Source organism: Meleagris gallopavo, chromosome 4, assembly GCF_905368555.1.
Source record: "Meleagris gallopavo chromosome 4, MGAL_WU_HG_1.1, whole genome shotgun sequence".
Taxonomy (NCBI): Eukaryota; Metazoa; Chordata; class Aves; order Galliformes; family Phasianidae; genus Meleagris; species Meleagris gallopavo.
In genome coordinates, this window is record NC_139407.1 from 37,048,703 (window position 1) to 37,069,765 (window position 21,063).

At 37.5% G+C, this 21,063-nt stretch overlaps 1 protein-coding gene across 2 annotated transcripts; it reads right to left on the reverse strand.

Moving 5' to 3' along the window:
* Positions 1–805: 805 nt before the first annotated feature.
* On the reverse strand, positions 806–19,666 carry AP1AR (adaptor related protein complex 1 associated regulatory protein). Of its 2 annotated transcripts, none has more exons than XM_085222893.1 (10): positions 19,282–19,666; positions 14,309–14,357; positions 12,751–12,777; positions 11,897–11,922; positions 10,994–11,090; positions 10,064–10,162; positions 7,219–7,277; positions 6,054–6,127; positions 5,088–5,216; positions 806–3,130 (listed from the first exon to the last, which is right to left on the reverse strand). In XM_085222893.1, the coding sequence occupies exons 1-10, from the start codon at positions 19,356–19,358 to the stop codon at positions 2,865–2,867; spliced, it is 903 nt and encodes a 300-aa protein (XP_085079019.1). In that variant the 5' UTR covers positions 19,359–19,666; the 3' UTR covers positions 806–2,864. The 2 variants fall into 2 exon arrangements, with proteins under 2 accessions (XP_085079019.1, XP_085079018.1); XM_085222892.1 differs by having other exon boundaries at positions 7,219–7,280; positions 19,282–19,665.
* Positions 19,667–21,063: the final 1,397 nt, after the last annotated feature.

Sequence of the window (21,063 nt, forward strand, 5' to 3'; positions counted from 1 at the left end):
TTGTCTTCCAGATAATCAGTGGGAATTCAGCATCCTTAGGTTCCACACACGTGATTAATGGCAGCTTCTGTCCACATGTTACTAACTTAAGTGGAAAAAATAATACATGCATTAAGGTAGATGCTTTTTTTTTTTTTTTTTCCATTTTTTTTCCACTTGGGATAGCTAACAGCATTCACAATTACAGAATACTAAGAGACAGTGCTCTGAAACACTACCTTTATACTTAGTCAAGTAGCACCGCAGGGACTGCCCTATCACATCAACAGATTTCACATTTGATTACAGCACAATTTCAGCATAAAACATACTTAAGATGGACAACTTAATAAAACTCTTCTTTGATAAAAAACACAATTGCCAATTAATAAATACACAGTTGCCCCTATACAGACACAGCCAGCAAGTTAGTTAAAATGATATACTAGCTAGGACAGACAAGGAGGACAGGGATGCTGCTTGCATTATGCAAGTGTATCCTTACTTTGAACCACAGTGCTGCAGTCGCTTCTTTTTAAACAGAAAGGCTCCACACTCCAAGTTCTTCAGGTCCTCTATCATTGCAACTTGTTAGAGCTTCCCTTCCACAGCAACAGGTCCCAAAAGAGGGATTGTACAGTAGTAGCTCAGTTGTTCAAGACACAGCTTCGTCAAAACCTTAAGTTACGTGATGCATAATAATTTTAAAAGTGAAACAGATTCCTTCACAATGCAGAGATAATTTTGGGTAACACTAGAGGTTAATCTTCACATACTGCTTTCACTATGAAAGAAATAGCGATCACAAAAACAACAGAAAACACTGTTATACGTAAGACTGACTGAAAATTTTAATTAGTTTTAAGTTTGTACAGAGATACGTATTTTACAGTACTGTTGTGTTGTTTCATGTGAGCTGTTTACATCCTCTTTCCATTTCTCACATTTCCACAAACATTGAGATTAATTTCTTAAGTCACTCTATGATTCACTTAACTCTGAAAAGCAGAATGCTAGTAACCATGTCTACAGAACACACACGTCACAGTACAGACTTTCAGTTGGAGATAAGGCTGCTTTTTTTGCCAAATGCCTGCTCATCCTACAAGCAGGACAATAGCTTACTTCCTTGAAGCATAGTCAGGACAAGTCAATCTCATCTTCACTGATCAGGAAAGGGCAAGTTACAGTTTCAGCAGGTTAAAAAAGTGTTATTTACAGGGTGAGAAAGTTGCCTTCATTACAGTAAGAATATATTATACGAATAAACATCAGAAGTTATACAGTAGTAGCTTATGCCAAACCAAAAATATACGTTTGATGTGTACAAATTTTTAAAGCATTTTACAGGCATTGCAAATGCAGATAATTACATTAAAATATTTCCAATGACATCGCTACAATTTAAATTAAGAAAGAGAATGTTACCAACAAAAGATTTTTATCTTTGCCAGTGTCGATATATGTACATATTTAATCCAAATATGCAGGATTTTTAAGTTGTCAAGAAAAGGACCACGTTATAGCAATCCTAACATTATACATGGGCTCAGATTCTCTAAAACAGTTATGTAACTCGTACCAACAAATTCAGTTGTTCCAATGATGCAGCTTTTCCTACGTAGCAGGGTGCTGCTTTTATTCCACAATGCTGAAGTTAAATCCCACTCTTCTTTTTTCAGGGGGAAAGAAACCAGACAGCTAGACAAAGTAACAGTAGACTAGCATGGCTTTACTGAAATGCTGGGGAAATCTTGAGATTTACAACTGTTTTGCACTTTCTCTTCAGTGAGGATTGCTTTTCTTTTTCCCCCTTCTATAAGTTATGTTAAAAACAAAGGGGAGACCACACAATATACTAGATCTGCAGTAGCTGAACACCTGCTTAAATTTCAGCCCATGTTAGCGCTACTAACCATTTAGTTTAGAGGCACAGGAAAGCTAGAGCACTTAACTACACTATTTTGTAGAGAAATTCAGTCTCCCATTTCACTCAGAAAACATTGTTTTTCAATAATCGTTCTCATTAGGCTAATTTACAAGTCATCCACAACTTAAGAATTTTAAAAACCATGTAGTAGCAAATGTTGATCTTTAAGGGAATGGGGTGATGGGTGATCAAAAATCAAAACTTTGGTCCTCCCAGTCACCCAGCAGATAATGGGAACAAAATATAAACATTATTTGTTTTAAACTGGAATAACCCTTCTGCCTAGGCACACTGACTATGCCTAGACAGCATTATTATAGAATATTTTACCTAACCTGATGATTCATACCATGAGGTAAATTGTGCTTAGCATAAAATAATAAGAAAAATGTAAAGGAAATGATAAAAGGAACACAGAAGGCTAGAGAGAATACATAACAGACAGAGAAAACTGCAATTCACCGTGTAATTTTTTTTTCCACAACTGGCTAATTCCACCCTTTAAATCGCTGAACACCACATCAGAGAGCACAAATCAGAAATAAAGACATTTTAAAAAATATTTTTCTATATTCAAGTATTAGATAAATGATATAAGACTTTGTTAGGACAACGATGAGTTTTAAAAACTAATCATAGAAACATCATCCAGAAAAGAAGGCTAGTTAAAATATAGATATGCCAAGCTACGAAGCTTAAATTAGCACAGATAATTTCATATTAAATCCAGATATCCAGAAATATACACAATAGAATCATCCCAGTTTTCACAAAAGTTTAGAAGGTAGATGATAAAATTGCACTTAAATCTGAATTAATCAGATAGCAAGTCTTCCCCATTCCTTGCTGATCAATTTGTAAGAAAAAGAAGGAAACAGTGCTATAAAAGAGCAATGTTTTTGTACATTCTATTTCACTTTTAAGCATTTGGTCACAAACAAGGGCCACAGTTTCACTACCTGTCCTGCTGATCAGAATCAGATGTCCTTACATCTGATGTAGACAAATCTAATACAGGATTTACAAATCCAGCATATTCTGAGTTGCCATTATCATCCATTTCAGCACTAACAAAGTCATTCTCCCACTCCAATCCATTAGAATCATCAGAGGCTGAAGTTGGATTACTTCCTGTCTTCTTGCTATTAAATTTCAGTGCTGCCCGGAGTATGTCTTCTTCTGTTTTTGAGCGTTCTCTCATTGGAATCATTCTGTTCATGCCTGCAATTTAAGACATGTTTGTAAGAAGGACATAATTGAAGCAAGTATCTTTACATTTCCATCAAAACATAGAAAACAAGAATCATATAGAGATTCAATCTCGGGTAATTTCATTCCTGAGCATCACAGGTTTTTTCTTCGTTCTTCTCCACAGTTTTGTTATTCACACTGTAGCCAGCTTGGCTCTTAAAATTCAGAGGAACTCAGAAAATATCCTGAAACAATTCAGAAGCAGTATTCATTTCTCCTGTATATGAAACCTACCGCACTCCATTATGGGCATGAAAACATTACAAGATTTTGCAACTATGCCATTTCCAGAAAAGCTACATATCTGTAATACTCCTGTAATTCATCAACAAACAGATGAAATATCACATTTCAAATAGAAGCTAAAAATTAGATATTGGATACTTTTTTATTGGAAAGGTAAGCTTAATATCACACAAAGACAAAACATTGGTCAGATAATTGCACCTCAGAGCTGCTAATTATTCTGTCAGTACATACGGACTTTCTGAGAAGTCCCTGTACAACTCTTTACCAGAAGCCTTGCTAACATTTGAAATGCACAACTAATCCACAAGATAGTACCTCGGATCACTCAGCCCAGCCACCAACACGCTTTTCAGACTGCTATGGTCTCTACAGTAGATTTTGCCAGTAGATAATAGAGTAACTAGATTGCTCATCGTAAGCAAGCAGTCAATCTCGTTCAGAGAGATCGTTTTAATACACTTACAGCTAGATCAGATCCAGAAAGAATTTGTTAAGGCTACTCAAAGTCTTTGCAGTACTGACTAGTAATGCTTTCAAATGATGTTACTCCTTTTGCAACCATTAATACAAGTCGTGTTCCATGGATAGTGTTAACCTCTCTTCTGCTCAAGATTTGAGGAGAACAAGGAAAAGAAATGCCCAGTTGTCACAATGAATAACTCTTAAAAATGCTTCCCCTTTGCAGCACACAAGCTGGTAGAAATCAGAAAAAAATGCAGCAATGTCTGCATTTCGGCAGTTTTTGGCACTTCTCAGTACTTAGTATTTAAGAAGTGCAAAAACAGATGAATACCTGTGGCTAAGTTGCTAGCTGGTTGAAGTGCAAAGTCTGCTGGTGCTAATTACCTCTCCACGTAAAATCCAGTATATTTCAACACACATGATACTGTTCTAGTTTCAGTCCCTCTGGCCCACACTAAAAAAAAAATAGGTTGTATATTTCCATGAAGATTGGTGAAAGTTAAACCCTTCTAGTTCAGAAGCCTGTTTTGACATTTTAGTGCTCTTGATAGTGCCAACAATTCGAATTATACACATTGTAAAAAAAAGCTATGAATTCTTAAATTAAATTCTAGCTTATTTGTGGTGAACTTTTCAAAAGGCAACATCCCAGAATCTTGGATAACTTTGAAAGAAAGAAAAGGGCTTCTGAGTATTTCCTAAAAAGAACAAGAAAAATCTACAACAGCAGCAACAAAAACAGTTGGAATACTCATCTGGAATGCACATCCAAGACAGTTTCCAGTAGAACCATAAAAGTTACCAATAAAGTAATTCATTTTAAAAAAAAAAAAAGCTGAACAACAAAATCAACCAACCGAAAGACAAAAATCCTACCACAACACTTGCCTGAATTACTTCAATGAAATATGCTTGATCAATTTCTGTAACTAAAGAACTAAATAGAACAAACTGCTCCTGTTGCTACTGGCTCACAAGAGGGCAGCATTTCTTTACAGTTCATTCTGGTATGGGCTTACCCTACCTACCTAGTTTCGTTTAATAAAGATTTACTAAAAGATTCAAATAAATGAATTATTAGACAGATAACTACATTTATCAAAATAAGCAGTTTCCTACCTAAAATTTATGTACAGTTTAATCATTACACATTGAGAGAAATATCATTAGAAGTAAGCTTTAAACTACTGTTCCCATTTAAAAATGACAAATTTACCTTCTTCATCTTCCCACTCTAAGTCTAATGAAGTGCTGTCGTCATTTCCACTCGTTGATTTTGTTTTGGTCATTAAGTCACAACTGCTCTCTGTGTTTGGTGTCAGCACTGTAGCATCAGATGAAAGTCCTGTACAAAAAAGTTATTCATAAACAACTTGAATTTGACATGCAAAACTAAACTTTCAAATTAAGTTTTCATTCTACGTTGTGTACTTTAATTTAAATTCCATTTGAAAAAAGGCTTCAACCATCACTCCTAAGCACAGTAGCTTAGTAATACTCAGCAGCACCAAGATCCTATGGGATGACATTTAGTACACTGTTCAATTAGAACTATGGAACAATTCATTAAGCTGCAGGCTCAATTTGTATAACAACTTCTTAGTGATTATCACAGACCATCATTAAACTAATGGATGTAACAGCTTATAAATTTATTTTCCCATAAACTACTAGTGGAATTTTTAAATATAGGCAGCCAAATCTTCTGATAAACTTAATTAGAAAAAGAAGTAAATTATTAGTTTGATTCTAACTATTTTTCTAAGACACAGTTTAAAAAAGCTACATATGCCTATTAAAGCTACATATTGCATCCTTAAAACACTTGGACTTTACAAGAAAAGTTCACTGCATGGACACTGCCTCCACACGTACAGTTGGAATGCTTTAGTGAAGTAAAATCCATGCACAGAACTTGTCCCTACATAACTTGCCCCTGAGAACTGGAATGGCATTAGCTCAAATAAAAAAAATTTCCTATATTTTTGAGCCCTTGCACTGCAGATTAAAGACGAAAAGAACTTGCTCTGTTTTTTTTTTTTCTTTTCCTTTCTCTCTCCCTCTGAAAATAATACATATGAAAACTAAAAACTATTTTTATCTGTGTGGGGAAGAAAATATCACTTCTGTGTTCCTGAGTCACTTACCATTTAAAGACATGCATTAGAAAAGGAAGACTTACTGCTACTTCGAAAAGCCTCATACTGGAATTTTGTATTTCTGAAGAAGGAATCAAAATCTTCCTCTGTCACAGAGCTGTAAGAACCGTACAAGTTTTATTTTTAACTTTATAAACTTCTAACACCATAAAAGAGATGTTAATCCACACATCCTCCCATTCAGTTTTAAAGAAACTGTTCACAGTCCCTTCTAAGCTACAAAGCACATAAATCTTTAACTAAAATCTACAAAAAGATCACAATGACTTTTCATTCTTTCAGATCACATACCTCCCGAGTCTGAGCTTCTATTCAATTCTTAGATGTAATTTCAGCTAAACATGAATTATGTCATAAAACAACCTTTACCCTCTCGTCTGTCATTATGGATAATTCCTAACTTTTTCTTCAATTTAATGTATTCAAATGCTGTAACACACATTTCCAAAATGTGACTAATTCCAACTTGTCCAATAAAACCCATTTTTCATAGCTCCTTTTCTTACTGTACTTTCTCCATCTAATTAAACATCCCTTCTATTCCATTTAAAAATAATGGTTTGCCTTTAGAGCTTTTTCTAAATTCAAACATCCTTTGACAATAAACATCTTTGTAATTTGTAAGGGAGAATTAAAGGAACAACATCCATGAAGAAACGAGCAGAATATATAAATCATTCAAGTTCCCATTCAATTAATTTGTACTTTTATAGGGCACGTCTAAGAGTTCTGAATAAAGACATTTTATAATTAAACGTTTTTGTTACACAATAAGGCATTTTATATACATGTCTATATAAATCTATATAGATATAGATTTATGCATATGTAGGTGTGTACATATATATATATATATATATAAATCACTAAGATCCTGTGATATATAATATATAGACAGACAGATGTTAGCTGAGAGTAGGTTTGATATTTTATGAATCAATCTAGTAACTACAGTGACACCTAGAGCAAATACAATCTACCCTCAGGGTTTGCAGATTAAAGGGGAACTAGTTTGCATTCAGTAACTACTTGGTGTGAACAAAACTGCAATGAATTAAAAGAACTCTGACTTAACAATGCAGTACGTGTAAGTCTTGAAAAACCTTTATTTTCCTCTATGTGTGAGATAGAGATGAGCAGGACTAAAAACAGCCGCGGCTCAGTTATTATTAACACTTTATAACTTACCTTTGATAGTCTCCATTATTAACGGCATGTGTTCTCTGTGTTATCCTCTGCTGTCTACACTGCTATTGAAAGAAGTAAATTGTTGAAAATGCTGAATGCAGTCTCTCAAATACACTCAGTACTCATTCTCTTAATCGCAGCACTAAAAGGAGCATTGTCCAGGCTCCCGGAGCAGTCCAAGTACAGCTTAAGAAAAGACTGACTTTCATTCAAATGAAGATCAAATTTTAAGATACTGAAGAGTCTTTTATATGGAAGTAATATTTAACTTCAGAAATCTCTCAATTAAAAAAAAAGGTGGAAACAGAATGAAAATTCAAGGTACAAGTTGAGCAACATTCATTTTGAAGTGATAATAGGAACAATAAATGTCACAGAAGTAGGGTTCTACTGCTTCTTAAGTTTTGGAGTTTTAAGAACATAACTTTGTCTCAAGTTTTTTTTTTTCCCTTGCCTGGAAAAAAGTAAGCATTAAAACTGGGTACCACCAGCTATGTGACAAGAGGTAAATGAGCAATGAAGCAGTATTGCTCACACAGATTATGGCAAAACCTAGGATTAAAAATACAAACAACAACAACAAAAAACCAAGCTAGCTTTATAGACAAATCTGACTTAATTAGCTAGAATGTTTTCTGAAAAAATGTTTTCTGAAAAATCTATTCTCAGCCTTAACGGATCTGTCCCTGCAAAGAAAAACAGAGTGTAAGTAAATCAAGTTTTTTTAATTGCCAAATTTAAACTTCATCCAACAGTCACTCTTAGCTGGATTAACAGTCATTCGAGATATTTCATCAGCTACTATTTTCAGTCCCAAGATGATGGTGGTTTTGTTGGCACCTTTTATCACAAGTATTAAAGTATCAGAATAAGCAGGTTGAAACCAGTAAGGCAATGGGAAGCGCAGAAGAATTAGAAATGTAATATTGGTGGTAAGAGTTGGGAAGACTTAAGCAAACAGGGAGAAAGGGCCAGGAAATTGACACTAACACAGGTGGTGTAAAGAAAAAAATTAAGAAAAATCTATTACTGATGTATGCAACAGACTTTTAGAATTCATATACCTACATAATATTTGACTTAAATTATCTATCAATTTTGAGGGATCACTTACAAGCATACAGCACCACAAGTTCCATCATACACATATACTAAAACTTTCTTCTGTAAACTACCCTGACATTCAGTAGGGAAACATCAGCAAACAAATTAGTTTTAAGGAGAAACCATATTTTCAATGAAAAAAAAAAAAAATTAAATTTAAAATGCTTAATGAATAGAAAAGACATCAGTTACGTATTCAAAAATTGGCTTCTAGCTGATAAAGAAAGGTTCGAGTTTAGTGCATGTATATACAAAAACACTACCTTAGAAATCCTTAACACTTTGGGATTTTGGATGGGATTTATTTATGAAGGGAATAAGTCGTATTAATTTCATAAGAGAAAGAAAAAAACTCCATAAATGCGTTCTGTCACAGACTGTGACAAAGAGAGGTGCCTGTTAAAAAGACTGAGACAAGGAAAGCAGTATTTTTCACACAGAGTTTCTACAAAGATGAACGAAAGACTCAAGCATAAAAGAAATCACTTATCCTGACTTTATATAGAGGGAAAAAGAAAAAAAAAAAGAGACAGGGACAGGGAAAGAGTCAGAAAGAATTAGCCACCCACCCTAAATGGCAAGAGGATAGAAAGAGAAATGCAAAATGAGATCTGAGCTATACTTAGTAATATAAATATTAGATGAAAACTGAGTCATCGCTATCAGTCTGCAAATAGTAACTTTCAATTTATTCACTTTTGAATACAGAAAAAACACTAGAGTTATAGAGCTTGCCTTTACCTTTTATAGATTTCAGACTTCTTCCATTACTCTAATTCTGAACACTTACAAATTTACCTCTAATTGAACAAATATCACATGTCTAGCTGCAATTGCCTTGAACATACTATAGCTTCAGTCAGACACGTTATACATGGACAGATAGTTTGAAAAACATTCTGTTAAACATACACATTTCTGGCAACCTGAAGTCATACTTAAACACATACTTATGAACAGCTTATTCAGATGCTGAAAATATTAAGCGCATCAATACATGTTTTTGAACTGCAACATGAAAACAATCAGCAATAAATGCTACCAGGAGACAAAATAGTACCTGTTTTTAGAAATGCAGGGAATCAAGATATAGCTTTTGTTTTGCTTGACCAAGCTCCAGTTACCAGACAGACATCCAAAGGCAGGCACAGATATATTAAATAAACACCACTGTTAAGTAGTTGTTACTGGAGTTTGGCTACTATACATACAAATCACAAGACTATAAACAACTCAGGGTGGGAGGGACCTCAGAAGGTCATCCAAACTCAACCTCTTGCTCAAAGCAGGGTCAACAGTGAATTCAGATGACTCAAACACTAATCCTCATGTTAGCATAAACCACAGAGACAGGCAACAATTTAGTCTAAATAAAGGTATAAGTTCATTTTTTAAACCTAAATGATGTTGTAACATGTGCTTAATTTCAATATTTTTAGTTAGAAAGCTATCATAGATTACATTAAAGATCAGTAAGTTCTATATAATGTTACAAAGTCTGTTAAGCTAATTCTAGATAAAAAAAATCATAATCTATATTCAGCATAATAAGCTGTTTCAAACAATTCTAACGATTTTCAGCTCTCCCAGTCAGATTCAAATCATACTTTCTCTACTGGAATTTACAAACTGGAACAATTTTGTCTTTACATTTCCTGAGATATAAAGGATATGAGGAAAGTCTGCATACATAAAAACAGAAGAGAAGCTCTGATATATATTGGGGTCTTTTTCCCCTCACCTCCAAGAGCTTTTTCTGCTTTGCTGCCCTGGCTGCTTCACGTTGTGCAGCATATAAAGCCTCCTCTTCTATTCTTAACTTCTCCTCTTGTAAGGCTAACTGTATATGAACAAAATAATAATGGTTAACAAAAGCAGAACCTATCTATCTTCCTATGAGTAAAATCATAAGTTCTATAAATCAAAAGAAGAGCCACTAGAAAATAAAAATAAAATAAATTTAATTGTAGGTAAACTATTTTTTTCCATTAACTGAATCTAACAGCTTCCCCCCTCCATAAACATCCCAAAAAATTCAGATAACTAAACATTATCTTACTGAATAAACATAATTACTAGTGAATTGCTGTAAATGCATGGTTGCATGTTACTATGCATTACAGTAGTTGTGAGGTTTGCTATATCATGAAATAATACTGTGAAAGACATAGAATTTCAGCTGCAGATTTAATTGCTACTTTATTCAAAATCTTTCTCCATTTCTATGTTGTATTCCACATCACATTCCATTAAATGCTTCAGAACACAGAAGGAAAACTGACAAATTGTCTTTTCCTTAAGAAAAGTTTGGGAAAAAACTGAGCACAAGAAAAGCTAAATCAAATACACTCTCCATTTTGCTTTTCTTACAATTAAAAGACTGTTCTTATTTAACTGATCTCAGTAAGAGCCAGCCTGTTCATTCAGCTCTGAAGTTATTAAAAAGAAAATATCTGATGCAAACTTAGCTGCAGAGCAAACTCCTTGGGTATCTCATTGACTGAATAATTACAAGGGACATACAAAAATCAACTGTTTCATTCACATGAATGAAATCTCATGCTCGTGGTTGATTTTAACTATTTAACAAAACAACACAAGCAAGCAACCCAAACAAGAAAACAAAACCCAAAAACCTACCCACACCATTCTAGTCATTTTAACTACTTACCTCTGATTGAAGTTTCATATCAACAGCTCTCTGCTTTTCAGCAATGGAGTCATAATGCCTGTCTTTCAAATCAGCAATTTCTTCTTCAGTCAAAGGTCTAAAAGCAAGACAGAAACACAAAAAGACTAATTATTGCTTACTCATGATAAAGTAATTTAAACATAAACACACAGCCTTTTTTGACTTCTTTAATCCAAATTGAACAGGCTGTGCATCAGGCCTGCTCCTCTTGAGCAGAGTTCCAAAATTCCAGTTTACTGGAGAAAATGTTGCCCTCCCCTTACAAAGCATTTTTTGCACCTTTACAAGAAGTATAATCTCAAAACATATTTTGCTAACAGAATTACTGGAACCAAATGGTTAAAATTTCATTGCTAAGTAAATCTTACTTCTCCTCTTTCTTCATTTATTCAGATCCCCTAATTCTGATTTGTTCCTTTTCCACTTGTTGCCCACTTTTATGTGCATAACAAACCAGCATTATAGTAGTCGTGAGGTTTGCTATATCATTTCTTTGGGACCTCTGACAGTGAACTGCATTTTGAGAAACATTAAATGGAAGTAATTCAAAATATCTAGAATTAGGCAACTGAAACAGTTTAGTGTTTTCATACATTTCCTGTACCAAGTTTCTACAGCTTGCATAAATACTAACACAGCCAGCTAAAATTAAATGTAACCCCAAGGAACAAAAATAAAGACACTTCAAAATGTTCTGCTTTCACATAGACTTGCCATCATCTCAACTGTTTTGACACAGTTAAGCATTAAGGTTAATTTAACATTTTCTGCCTGTGCATCTAATTAAAAAGCAAAGAAAAAATCTTGATGGGAAGTCTCAAAGATTTTTTCAAATTCAATGGGAGAGCAGAGGAAAAGAGGCCCTGAATCTTAGCAACTGACCTGCGACTGCTTCCTGGGCTTTCCCCCTGTGGGAAACAGAAAAAACAACAAAAACAACCAGCTTTAATTTTTGAAAATCCCATTAGTCAATCACTTGCAAGAGAGTAGAAGACACATGATATGAAATCAGTTTCACCCCACATGTTGGTTTTTACACCTGGGGGAAAAATATATACCCTTATATATTATTTTAATTTGGAATGTTAAGAGAACTTGTTATGCAATCAACCAAAGTAGATGACTAAGTAAAACAAATAAGCACTTCCAACTGAAAATAAACATTCCAGTTGTGTATTTCAGGAATCAAACTATTAGTCATTCAGTTTTAAAACACGAGTCAAAGTAATAAAAACACATTTTTCCCACCATTATGAACCTACATTAAATGCACAGTTTTAAGGCCAACTTCTATTTTTTTTAAACATCCTTCAGCCAGTTTACCCACAACTGTCACATCACAGGGCTACCAAAATGCTCCTCAGCAAAGCAACTTGTGCCCATTTACTACTCAGCGTTTGCTGAATTGTATACAAGGACTGTAACAAGAGCAAATTCTTTTTCAAAGCTTTTTGACTTTTTCTTTAGTTTCTGTCTTGCTAATATCCGTAACACTTTTACAAAGTGCTACCTCCCACATTCCCGTAGCCAGATTTTTTATCATCACAGCTTTTCATCTCTCTGAACGCATTAAATATTCCTGGAGCAACCAAAACACCAAGTAAAAAAAAAAAACCCAGCAATTTAAGCCTGAGCAGATCAACGTGGCATCAAGTAGGAGACAGATACAGACCTTGTCACCATTTTAAGTGAGTTTATTGTATTAGCAAGATTCATGTTATGATCCAAGCACCTACCTCATCACTTTCCACGAGGTTCTCAAACTGCAGAGAAAAAGTAAACGATCTTTACAATCCAGTATAACAAATCACTGAACACCTGAAGTACACGTAATCACACATTTAACGTGCCTTGTGAAAATACTACTCCAGTGATAATACTGCTATTGTAATGCTATTTATAAAAGCATCTTTCTTCTGAGGAATTAGTACATAGCTTCCATCTTGGTATGGCTCTTCAATAAAATCAAAGCACCCACTCAGTTTAATATACACAAAATGTGAGAGGTACAGTGCAAGTAACTTTCCCTTTGCGTGGCAATTGTGATGCTTCAAAAAAAGTATTTGAAGATGTATTCAATTTACAGAATACATAGGATTATTTCCTACCCAGGATTCTAAAAGCAAACAAAACATATGCCCCACACCCCAGCTTTGCATATAAAAAACTAAAGGCCAATAAAGCAATGTAATGCCTTATGATAAGAAGCCCAAGAAGTCCCCAAGCAGTCTAGAATACACGCAGCATTCGAAGTTGCTTGAACAGGTATAGCAGAAGTTGAACTATCTCACAAAACAGAGGAAATGGAAAAGTTCCCTACTGTTTTCAGAATAGTAATCATAAATGAGGTCAATACATCAAAAGTGGAGGTCAGCAAGACTCCTTTGCTGTTCTAATTGCTGCAAGTAGAATACGCGTAAGAAGTTGAGGGGAGGACAGAACCTTTTTTTCTCTATCATATTGCTGCTGCAGGAATGCTCTTTCACAACTGGAAGCTGTGTGCTAAAAAACAGATCTTCCACACTCTACATGGCTCAAAACCAAAGCAGTGATTAATTACTAGTATTCTCAGTAAAGGGAATCTCTGAAAGGTCTAGAACTTTTAGACCGTAAGAAATACCTGGAGAAAGTAAACCAGCTTATTCTGACAATCTCAAATAATACAAATAAACCTTACACAACAAAAGGAGAGATATTCAGTTGTTGAGAAGGACCTCTCTAGTAAAAACAATGGACAGATGTGCATCTAACTATAAATTTATAAAACTATAAATCCCAACAGATTTTTTTTTAATTTTATTTATTTATTTTAGAACCAGACTCGTGGTCCTGCACTCAAGAACAAAATACTCCACATTAACAGCAGAAGGGAAAAAAAAAAAAAAAAAAATAGCTCCCAGCATAGCAGGGATGAAAGAAGCAATAGATGGACTTCAGAGTGATCCGGTGCTGGCTATCAGGTGACCACAGTTACTTCATGTCAGATGATCACAGATCATCTTTACAAATGATAGATTAATAAAATATGATGATGTATTAATGTTCCCAAGAACCACAATCTTGCCATGCAGTGTAGCACCAATTCAGTCTGGAATAACCTGGAGTACTTCAGTATATTCATTATTTTATTGCAAGAAGCATTAAACGTATTGCTAAAATTAAGCTCTTTCCACTTATTTTCTTCTGCAAACAAACAAAAAAATCACACAACAAAAATTAGACAACTACTTTCCAAACCAACCAAAAAAGCCAAAACAAAACAAAATCCAACCTGATTTAAGTGTAAATGCTCACCTCTATAGTGAAGTGCTCTCCTGTTGAACATGTTCTAAAGTACTTTGACCTGGAAAAGCAAGTATAATATTACTCTACAGAATAATCTTCATTTCAACCCCAGCAGAAAGAAAACAAGAGTCACATAATTTTAAATAGCTTTTCAAATATTTTCAGTATTAAATAAACAAACTTCATATATTAAGTATGTTGATTTGTCAAGCTGTGTTCTCCGTTGCTAACATTCTATACCAAAGCACAGAGGCAAACAGAACTGAAGAAAACATAAACACCCTCAAACTGGAGGCACCACTATCAGCATGATGGACTTGCCATCGACAAATATTAAGCACATTCTTTAATATGCTTCTCTCGAAAAACACTATTCTAGAGAACTTCCAAAAGCTCCACTGCTCATCATGGGGTTTAATTATTTACTAGCATAATTGTATGATGTCAACATTAAACAATACATCCCATTTTGACAGCTTGACACAGCTGCAAGATTGACCTTCTCCCCCCATATTCATGGAAGCATTACCAATCATCAAAAGAACAAGAAAATCTCTGAGAAAAACCTGTCTGGGTTAAAGGCAATACTCCTAAGCTAGAAAAAGAGCTATTTGGAGTCAGTAACTTTATACAGGGATTAGTGTCCTCCTTAATTCTTAATCTATCTTAATGTTGCCCTTTATAAAAAGGACAACACCAATACAGTATTGAGTTATCTGAATAAATTTTACCCAGTGACAGAGGTTTGGCTGTCCCCCAGAAGTACATTCATGCTTCAGTAAAACATCCATTTCACCTACCTTTTTTAAAAGCAAAGTTTCCAGCTGCAAGTGCTCATCGATATCCAATAAATCCAGAGCCCCAGTCATTTCTATACTTCTACAATAGATTGTTCTATACTTGCAATCAAAATACATCTCCACTTTACCAAAAGCAACACACCAGCCAAAGCCTGAATTATTTTAATCATATCACCTTTCATTCCCATTGTATTTTTATTTAGAAATCAGTCAGGACATGCCCTCCAAAAACCTGCACAGCTCTTTTCAGTGCAGACTCCTGGTCAGCCTTTCCTCGCACACACAACTGTAACATTGCAATGCAGAGCTGGCACTAAGGAACCACCTTCAGTTGATTCATTGCTACAAAATCAGTGTCAAATGGGCATTTTAATTCATGCACTACATCTTCATTATAGCTGACAAATGTATTACGAGCACTTAAAGTAATTTCACTGTTATATCTTAGGCACAACTTTTTAGCATGCAGGAGCCAATGCCACTAGGAACTGAATGTACTATGACCATTGCACAAAATTGTTTCAGGAACTTGTATTCTTTAACAAAAATACAGTTCCAGTTTACAGCAACTGGGGCTACTCAAAATATGATCAAGTTTTCAGACAGAGAAGCTGCAGTCAGATTAGTTGCAAGAATTTAACAGTGAACCAGTGGAAAACTAAGACGATGTAGCGTAAGCTTACTACACGTATTACAAACATATCAACAGTAGTGACATTTCAAGGAAGATCTACATTTCCTGCTACATATTCCTTGCTGAACAGGGGCTCGATAACCTAAGATAGAGTTCTGTACAAGAGTCTGGGACCTGAAATCTCACCACACCTAAGGTGACTGAGTTCATGGAGGACAGAAATGGAAAACACCACCTCCATCCTCATAATACCAACTTCAACAAAAATGAAGTAGCAGTACTGAAAAGCCTACACTTTTATTATTCTCATTTCAACTCTTATTTGCTAAAACAGACTCGAGAAACACATAGGTTTGATGAGCATTGGAGAAATCAGGGCAGCTAGTATGCCACTGCACCTATAAACACTTTAAATCAATCTTCAAGTTCTAAACAAATTAAAGAAACCAACTCTAATCCACTTAACATCTTTGTACCTTGTTAGCCTTTAATGCAAAGTCATGTTACTTTTTTGTTTGTAATGCATGAGAAAAAACATCTCTACTAAACATTAACATTTTGTGTAATAAAACCATGGCACGAGTTAGGTTTTTTTTCCCCTCCACACTGAGAACAAAATTGGTTTTGCTACATTTTGCTGTATGATAACACCTCTCTACCCTAATGAAAAAGAAAAGAACTACATATTTTGTCTCTAGGTTATTTATTCTTTCTATTTATTATTTTTAGTCCTATATATGTAAGAACCCTTATGGTCGAGCACAGAGATAAAATAGCAGTGACCTACTTTCTAATTATGGCTGCAGATTGTAGTACTTCATGTAAAACTATTTCAGAAGAAGCCTAAGGACGTTCCCTAAAAAATAAAATAAAAAATAAAGTCACCAACTGAAAGTTTCTGTTTTTATAGAAAGGTGAACTATATTATACTGAAGATTTTCACATTTCTTTACTTTATGTATGTGTTCAACATAAACTCTAGAATCATTGCAACAAATTATACATGAATCCCCAAGTATTAAACACAGATTAGAATCTTGCAGGCCTTGAAAACACTTGCTAAAAACTGTATAGTTTACTACTTAATTCAGAATTTACTTTTTACAGTTAAGTCCTTGAGTACCTAAGAATAATGAAGTTCTATTTCAGGAGGAGAAAAATAAATCTGAATGATGACAATAATCACCATTAACTCAATAAGCTACATTATGTTGCCCTAGAAGTAGCCAAATCTGTGGAATTTGGTAGCAGAATTCAGAACCGCAGAACTCGGTCACTTTCAAACTTAAAAAAAAAAATTCATAACATACATTTTAGAGTTCTTTTTTACTTTATTACTTTATTTACTTTAATACCCTGTCTCTCCCACTGTACACTTATGGAAAATACCTGGGTTGCTTAACACTCTAATACTATTCTGTGTACTGCCAGCACATCCAAAAAACAAAGGTCTGTTAAGACACATGCCACCCGTCTACAAGAGGAAGTACTTGTTGATGATTATTTTCTTGTAAGCTGGTGCTTGTATATGATATTCCAGTTTCAGGGTTCAAAAGGGAATCCAAACAGGTTGCTGTCTTTGCCAGTTAGAAAAGTCTGTTTTCTGCACTACGATTCCACTTTGCTAACTTTGCCCAGGAAGGTTGTGGAATCCCCTTCTCTGGAGATATTCAAGACCCACCTGGACACCTACTTGTGCGACTTGGTGTAGGGAACCTGCTTTTGCAGGGGGATTGGACTCGATCTCTGGAGGTCCCTTCCAACCCCTACGATTCTGTGTAATCTCTGTGATTCTAACAATTCCCAGAACCTTTCACTGCAGGCATGTCCTGAAGGAACGTATATTTATAACATTACAACAGCAAATAGTAAGATTTATCTCACTGATAAGGACAGTCTGACCTTGGACAAAGAAGAAATATGTGCATGCCAGAGAAGCTAAGCCATCACTGCAAACAACCTTCTCCTTTGAGGGTGTGCACCTACAAACATCTCCTGAACCCCATCCTCCAGCTTAAGAGAATGGCGTTTCTCATAATGCTGCACTTTGATATTCCTGTCTGCCACTATGAAAACCAAGCTGGCAGCAAACTGGTAACTATGTGGAAGACATCAAAACACAAAGTCTGTCAAGAAAACTGGTAACCTCAGAAAGAGCATGCAGAAAACCAATTGCTGAATATGAGAAATTTGAGCACAGCAGAAGCTAACAAATTCTGAAAACAATTTTGTGTAATGCTCTTGGTAAATTCAATCAGACATGCACCCAAACCAAACACGAGAAGAGATAACACTGCAAGCACCAATGAATGTTTAGAAACCAGACAAAACAAAAACCCCAGATAAAAGAATTGCAAACAAGCATCAAAGAAAAGAATGTAAGGGGGAAAAAAAATAAATAGGTAACAGTCAGTTTGGAGCAGAGGGAAAGATAAAAGATAGGGGTAAATCAAGGAATTACTATTATGGTCAAGATAATCTTATGCCTTTGTGGACGCTGCCTCCTACCCAACGCCATTGGGTCTGTTAACTGTGGTTGGGCAGGAAAAACAAGCACAAAGAAAAGAAACACAAACCCACCAAGCCTCAAAACCAAAACAATCAATTTAAAGCACAAGAACACATCGCAGATAACTTATCACTAACCTTGAATGTCAGAAGGGCTATAATCAGAGACCCAGCAAAAACAACGGGTGAAGTAAGAACCTATCAAGTATTACCTGTTTTTCTCAGATGACAGCAGAAGAAATGAATACTTCAGTGACAAGGCACTTCAGCTATCCCCACACCTTCAGTGGGAACACCAGGAAACCAAACAGGTATCCTCCACCGTCCAGCCCTGCTCTCACCCACGTGCCTTGAAAAAGGATTACCAGGAGGCCCTCAGGACAAGCTGACCTGCCTGCGGAGTCGGACTGAAATCAAAGGCCTCCAGCCTGCTACATGTAAGGTGCTTGGGTCGGCAAGACCTAGCAGTACTTCGGTTCTTACAGCAGGCGACATCGAACTGCCGGATACCGGCAGGTGTACGGAAGGACACGGAAGTGCCGGCAGGGCACGTACCCTTCCGGGTTTGCATGCTGCTTTTCCGCGAATCAGTGGTTGGAAAACAAAGCATAGGTTCTGCACCGAGACGAAATCGGAAAGTTTATTTGCATCACCCTGCCGCCGGCCTCCAGAGCCAGCCCGCCGTACCGCAGCAGGGCTCACAGGGAGCACAAGGTCATCCTCCCGAAGACGTCGCCTTGTCCGTCTTCCCGCAAGGCGCTCACTTTGCCCCTCTGTGGTTTTCTCTCTCCGAGAGCGCCCGCGGTGAGGTAACCACAGCCCGCAGCCACCCAGCAGCACGCCCGGCCCGGCGGGGTACGACCACCACCGCCGCCGCCGCCGCCGCCGCCGCCGGCCTGCCAGCCCGCCCACCTCGCCCTGTCCGGGCAGCCCTCCGGCGAGCCGCGCTCCCGCCGCGGAGGAGGAGGGCGGAGCCGGGCGGACCCAGCACCTCCCCGCCTCGGGGAGGGGAGAGAGGGGCAGCCGCGCCGCCTGCTTACCCTCCGCCTCGCTGGAGCCGGCCCGCTTCCCTGCGGAGGAGCAGCCCGCAGCAGCCCTGCGCCCAGCAGTTCCCCATCGCATCCTGGGCGGCGGCGGCGGCTGCTGCTGCTGCTGCTGCTCCTCCTCCTCCTGCCGCCGCCGCCTCGCGCAGCGCCACGCGGCCGCCCCGAGGCGGTCAGCGGTGGGGAGCCGCTGCCCTAAGGAACAAAGGGCCTGGCTAGGCCCGCCGAGGTCGCCGGGCGAGGAGAAGGAGGAGGAGGAGAGCGGAAGCTCAGCACCCACAGCCTCATGGCCCCGCCGCCACAGCCGCGCCGCTCCCGTAGCGCAGAGGCGGATGCCGCATGCCTCGCGCTGGCACCGCCCCGCGCGGTAGCGGCCCGCCCCTCGCGAGCACACGTGTGGGGACTGGAATGCAGCTCGGGGCTCCCGTTGGCTGTGGACGTCGTATTGCAAAAGAGAAAATGGTTCCTCTCAAATTACCAGGCCTGAACCCAGTAAATGCCGTTCAAGCTGTCAGACGTGTCTGGAGCATGGGGACTATCCGATTTAGCAAGATATCTCACTTATCCTTTATCACCTCCAGTTTCTCTGGCTTCAAGTATCATATTGTCAGCCTCTTCTCTCATGTAACCAGTGACAGGACAAGAGAGAATGGCCTCCAGGGGAGGTTCAGGTTGAATAATAGGGAAAACTTACTCAAAAGAGCGGTCGGGCACTGGCACAGGCTCCCCAGGGACGTGGTGGGGTCACCGACCCTGGAGGTGTTCAAGAAATACGGAGATATGACAATAAGGGACATAGCTGAGAAATACTGGTGGTAGGTGGATATTTGGATTTAGATGATCTGAGAGGTCTTTTCCAACTTGGATGATTCTATAATCACACCAAACCCCATCACTTTAAGTTACCGCTGCAGTTACATATACAAAGTTTAAGATCACTCAAAACCCAGAAATAAATAACAAAGGCAACCTACAAGCAAGAGGAACTGTTGCTATCTTTAAGTTAGTTCCTGGAGGAGGCTGAAATCACCACTTAACCAATCCTGTTTGCACTGAATACTGTCCATAAGCAAGAAGGGTTTTCCACCTCATCTTGTCCAGAAGCCCAGTACAACTGCATCCATCTGTGCTCAGGTCAGAAGGGCTCTGGGTAGTTCACCTAGGTAAAATGTGTCTCAATGTAATGGGGACAGATACTATCTGTGCCCCTGCATCATTCTCATTAGTCTTCCATAAACATATTAAACGCAAAGTGGTGCCAGACTGGTACCCAGAGAATTGCATTCTTGAAAACCTTTTGTTGTTCCTCAAGACAGCAAGGACTACAGACTCTATTCTCCCTCAGCCTCTAGGTATCGTTCAAGCACCATTGCATCATCTCTCTTGTAAGCTGATGCACTTTTCTTACCAATGATGAACAAAAAGAATTTCTGCCTGCAACATGGCCCTGAGATTGTACCTACCTCCTCTGTAACAGGTAATGAGATATTTAATTTGTGGTCAACACAAGCTAACCTGGCCTTTGTGACTACTGAATCATAGAATCATTAAGGTTGGAAAAGACCACTAGATCACCTAGTCCAACCACCAAATGTGTGCATCTCTTCATGAGAGAAGACGTGTTGTAAAAAAGTACCATATAGATACTACCAAAGGAGATGCCTCATTGTAGATTAAACAATTTCTGTACAGAAGATCTCCCGGTGGACTTAGAGCTAGGGATGAAGGCGGATACGTCCAGTAGGGAAATAAAACTGTAGTACTGTTTGTTATGGTTTG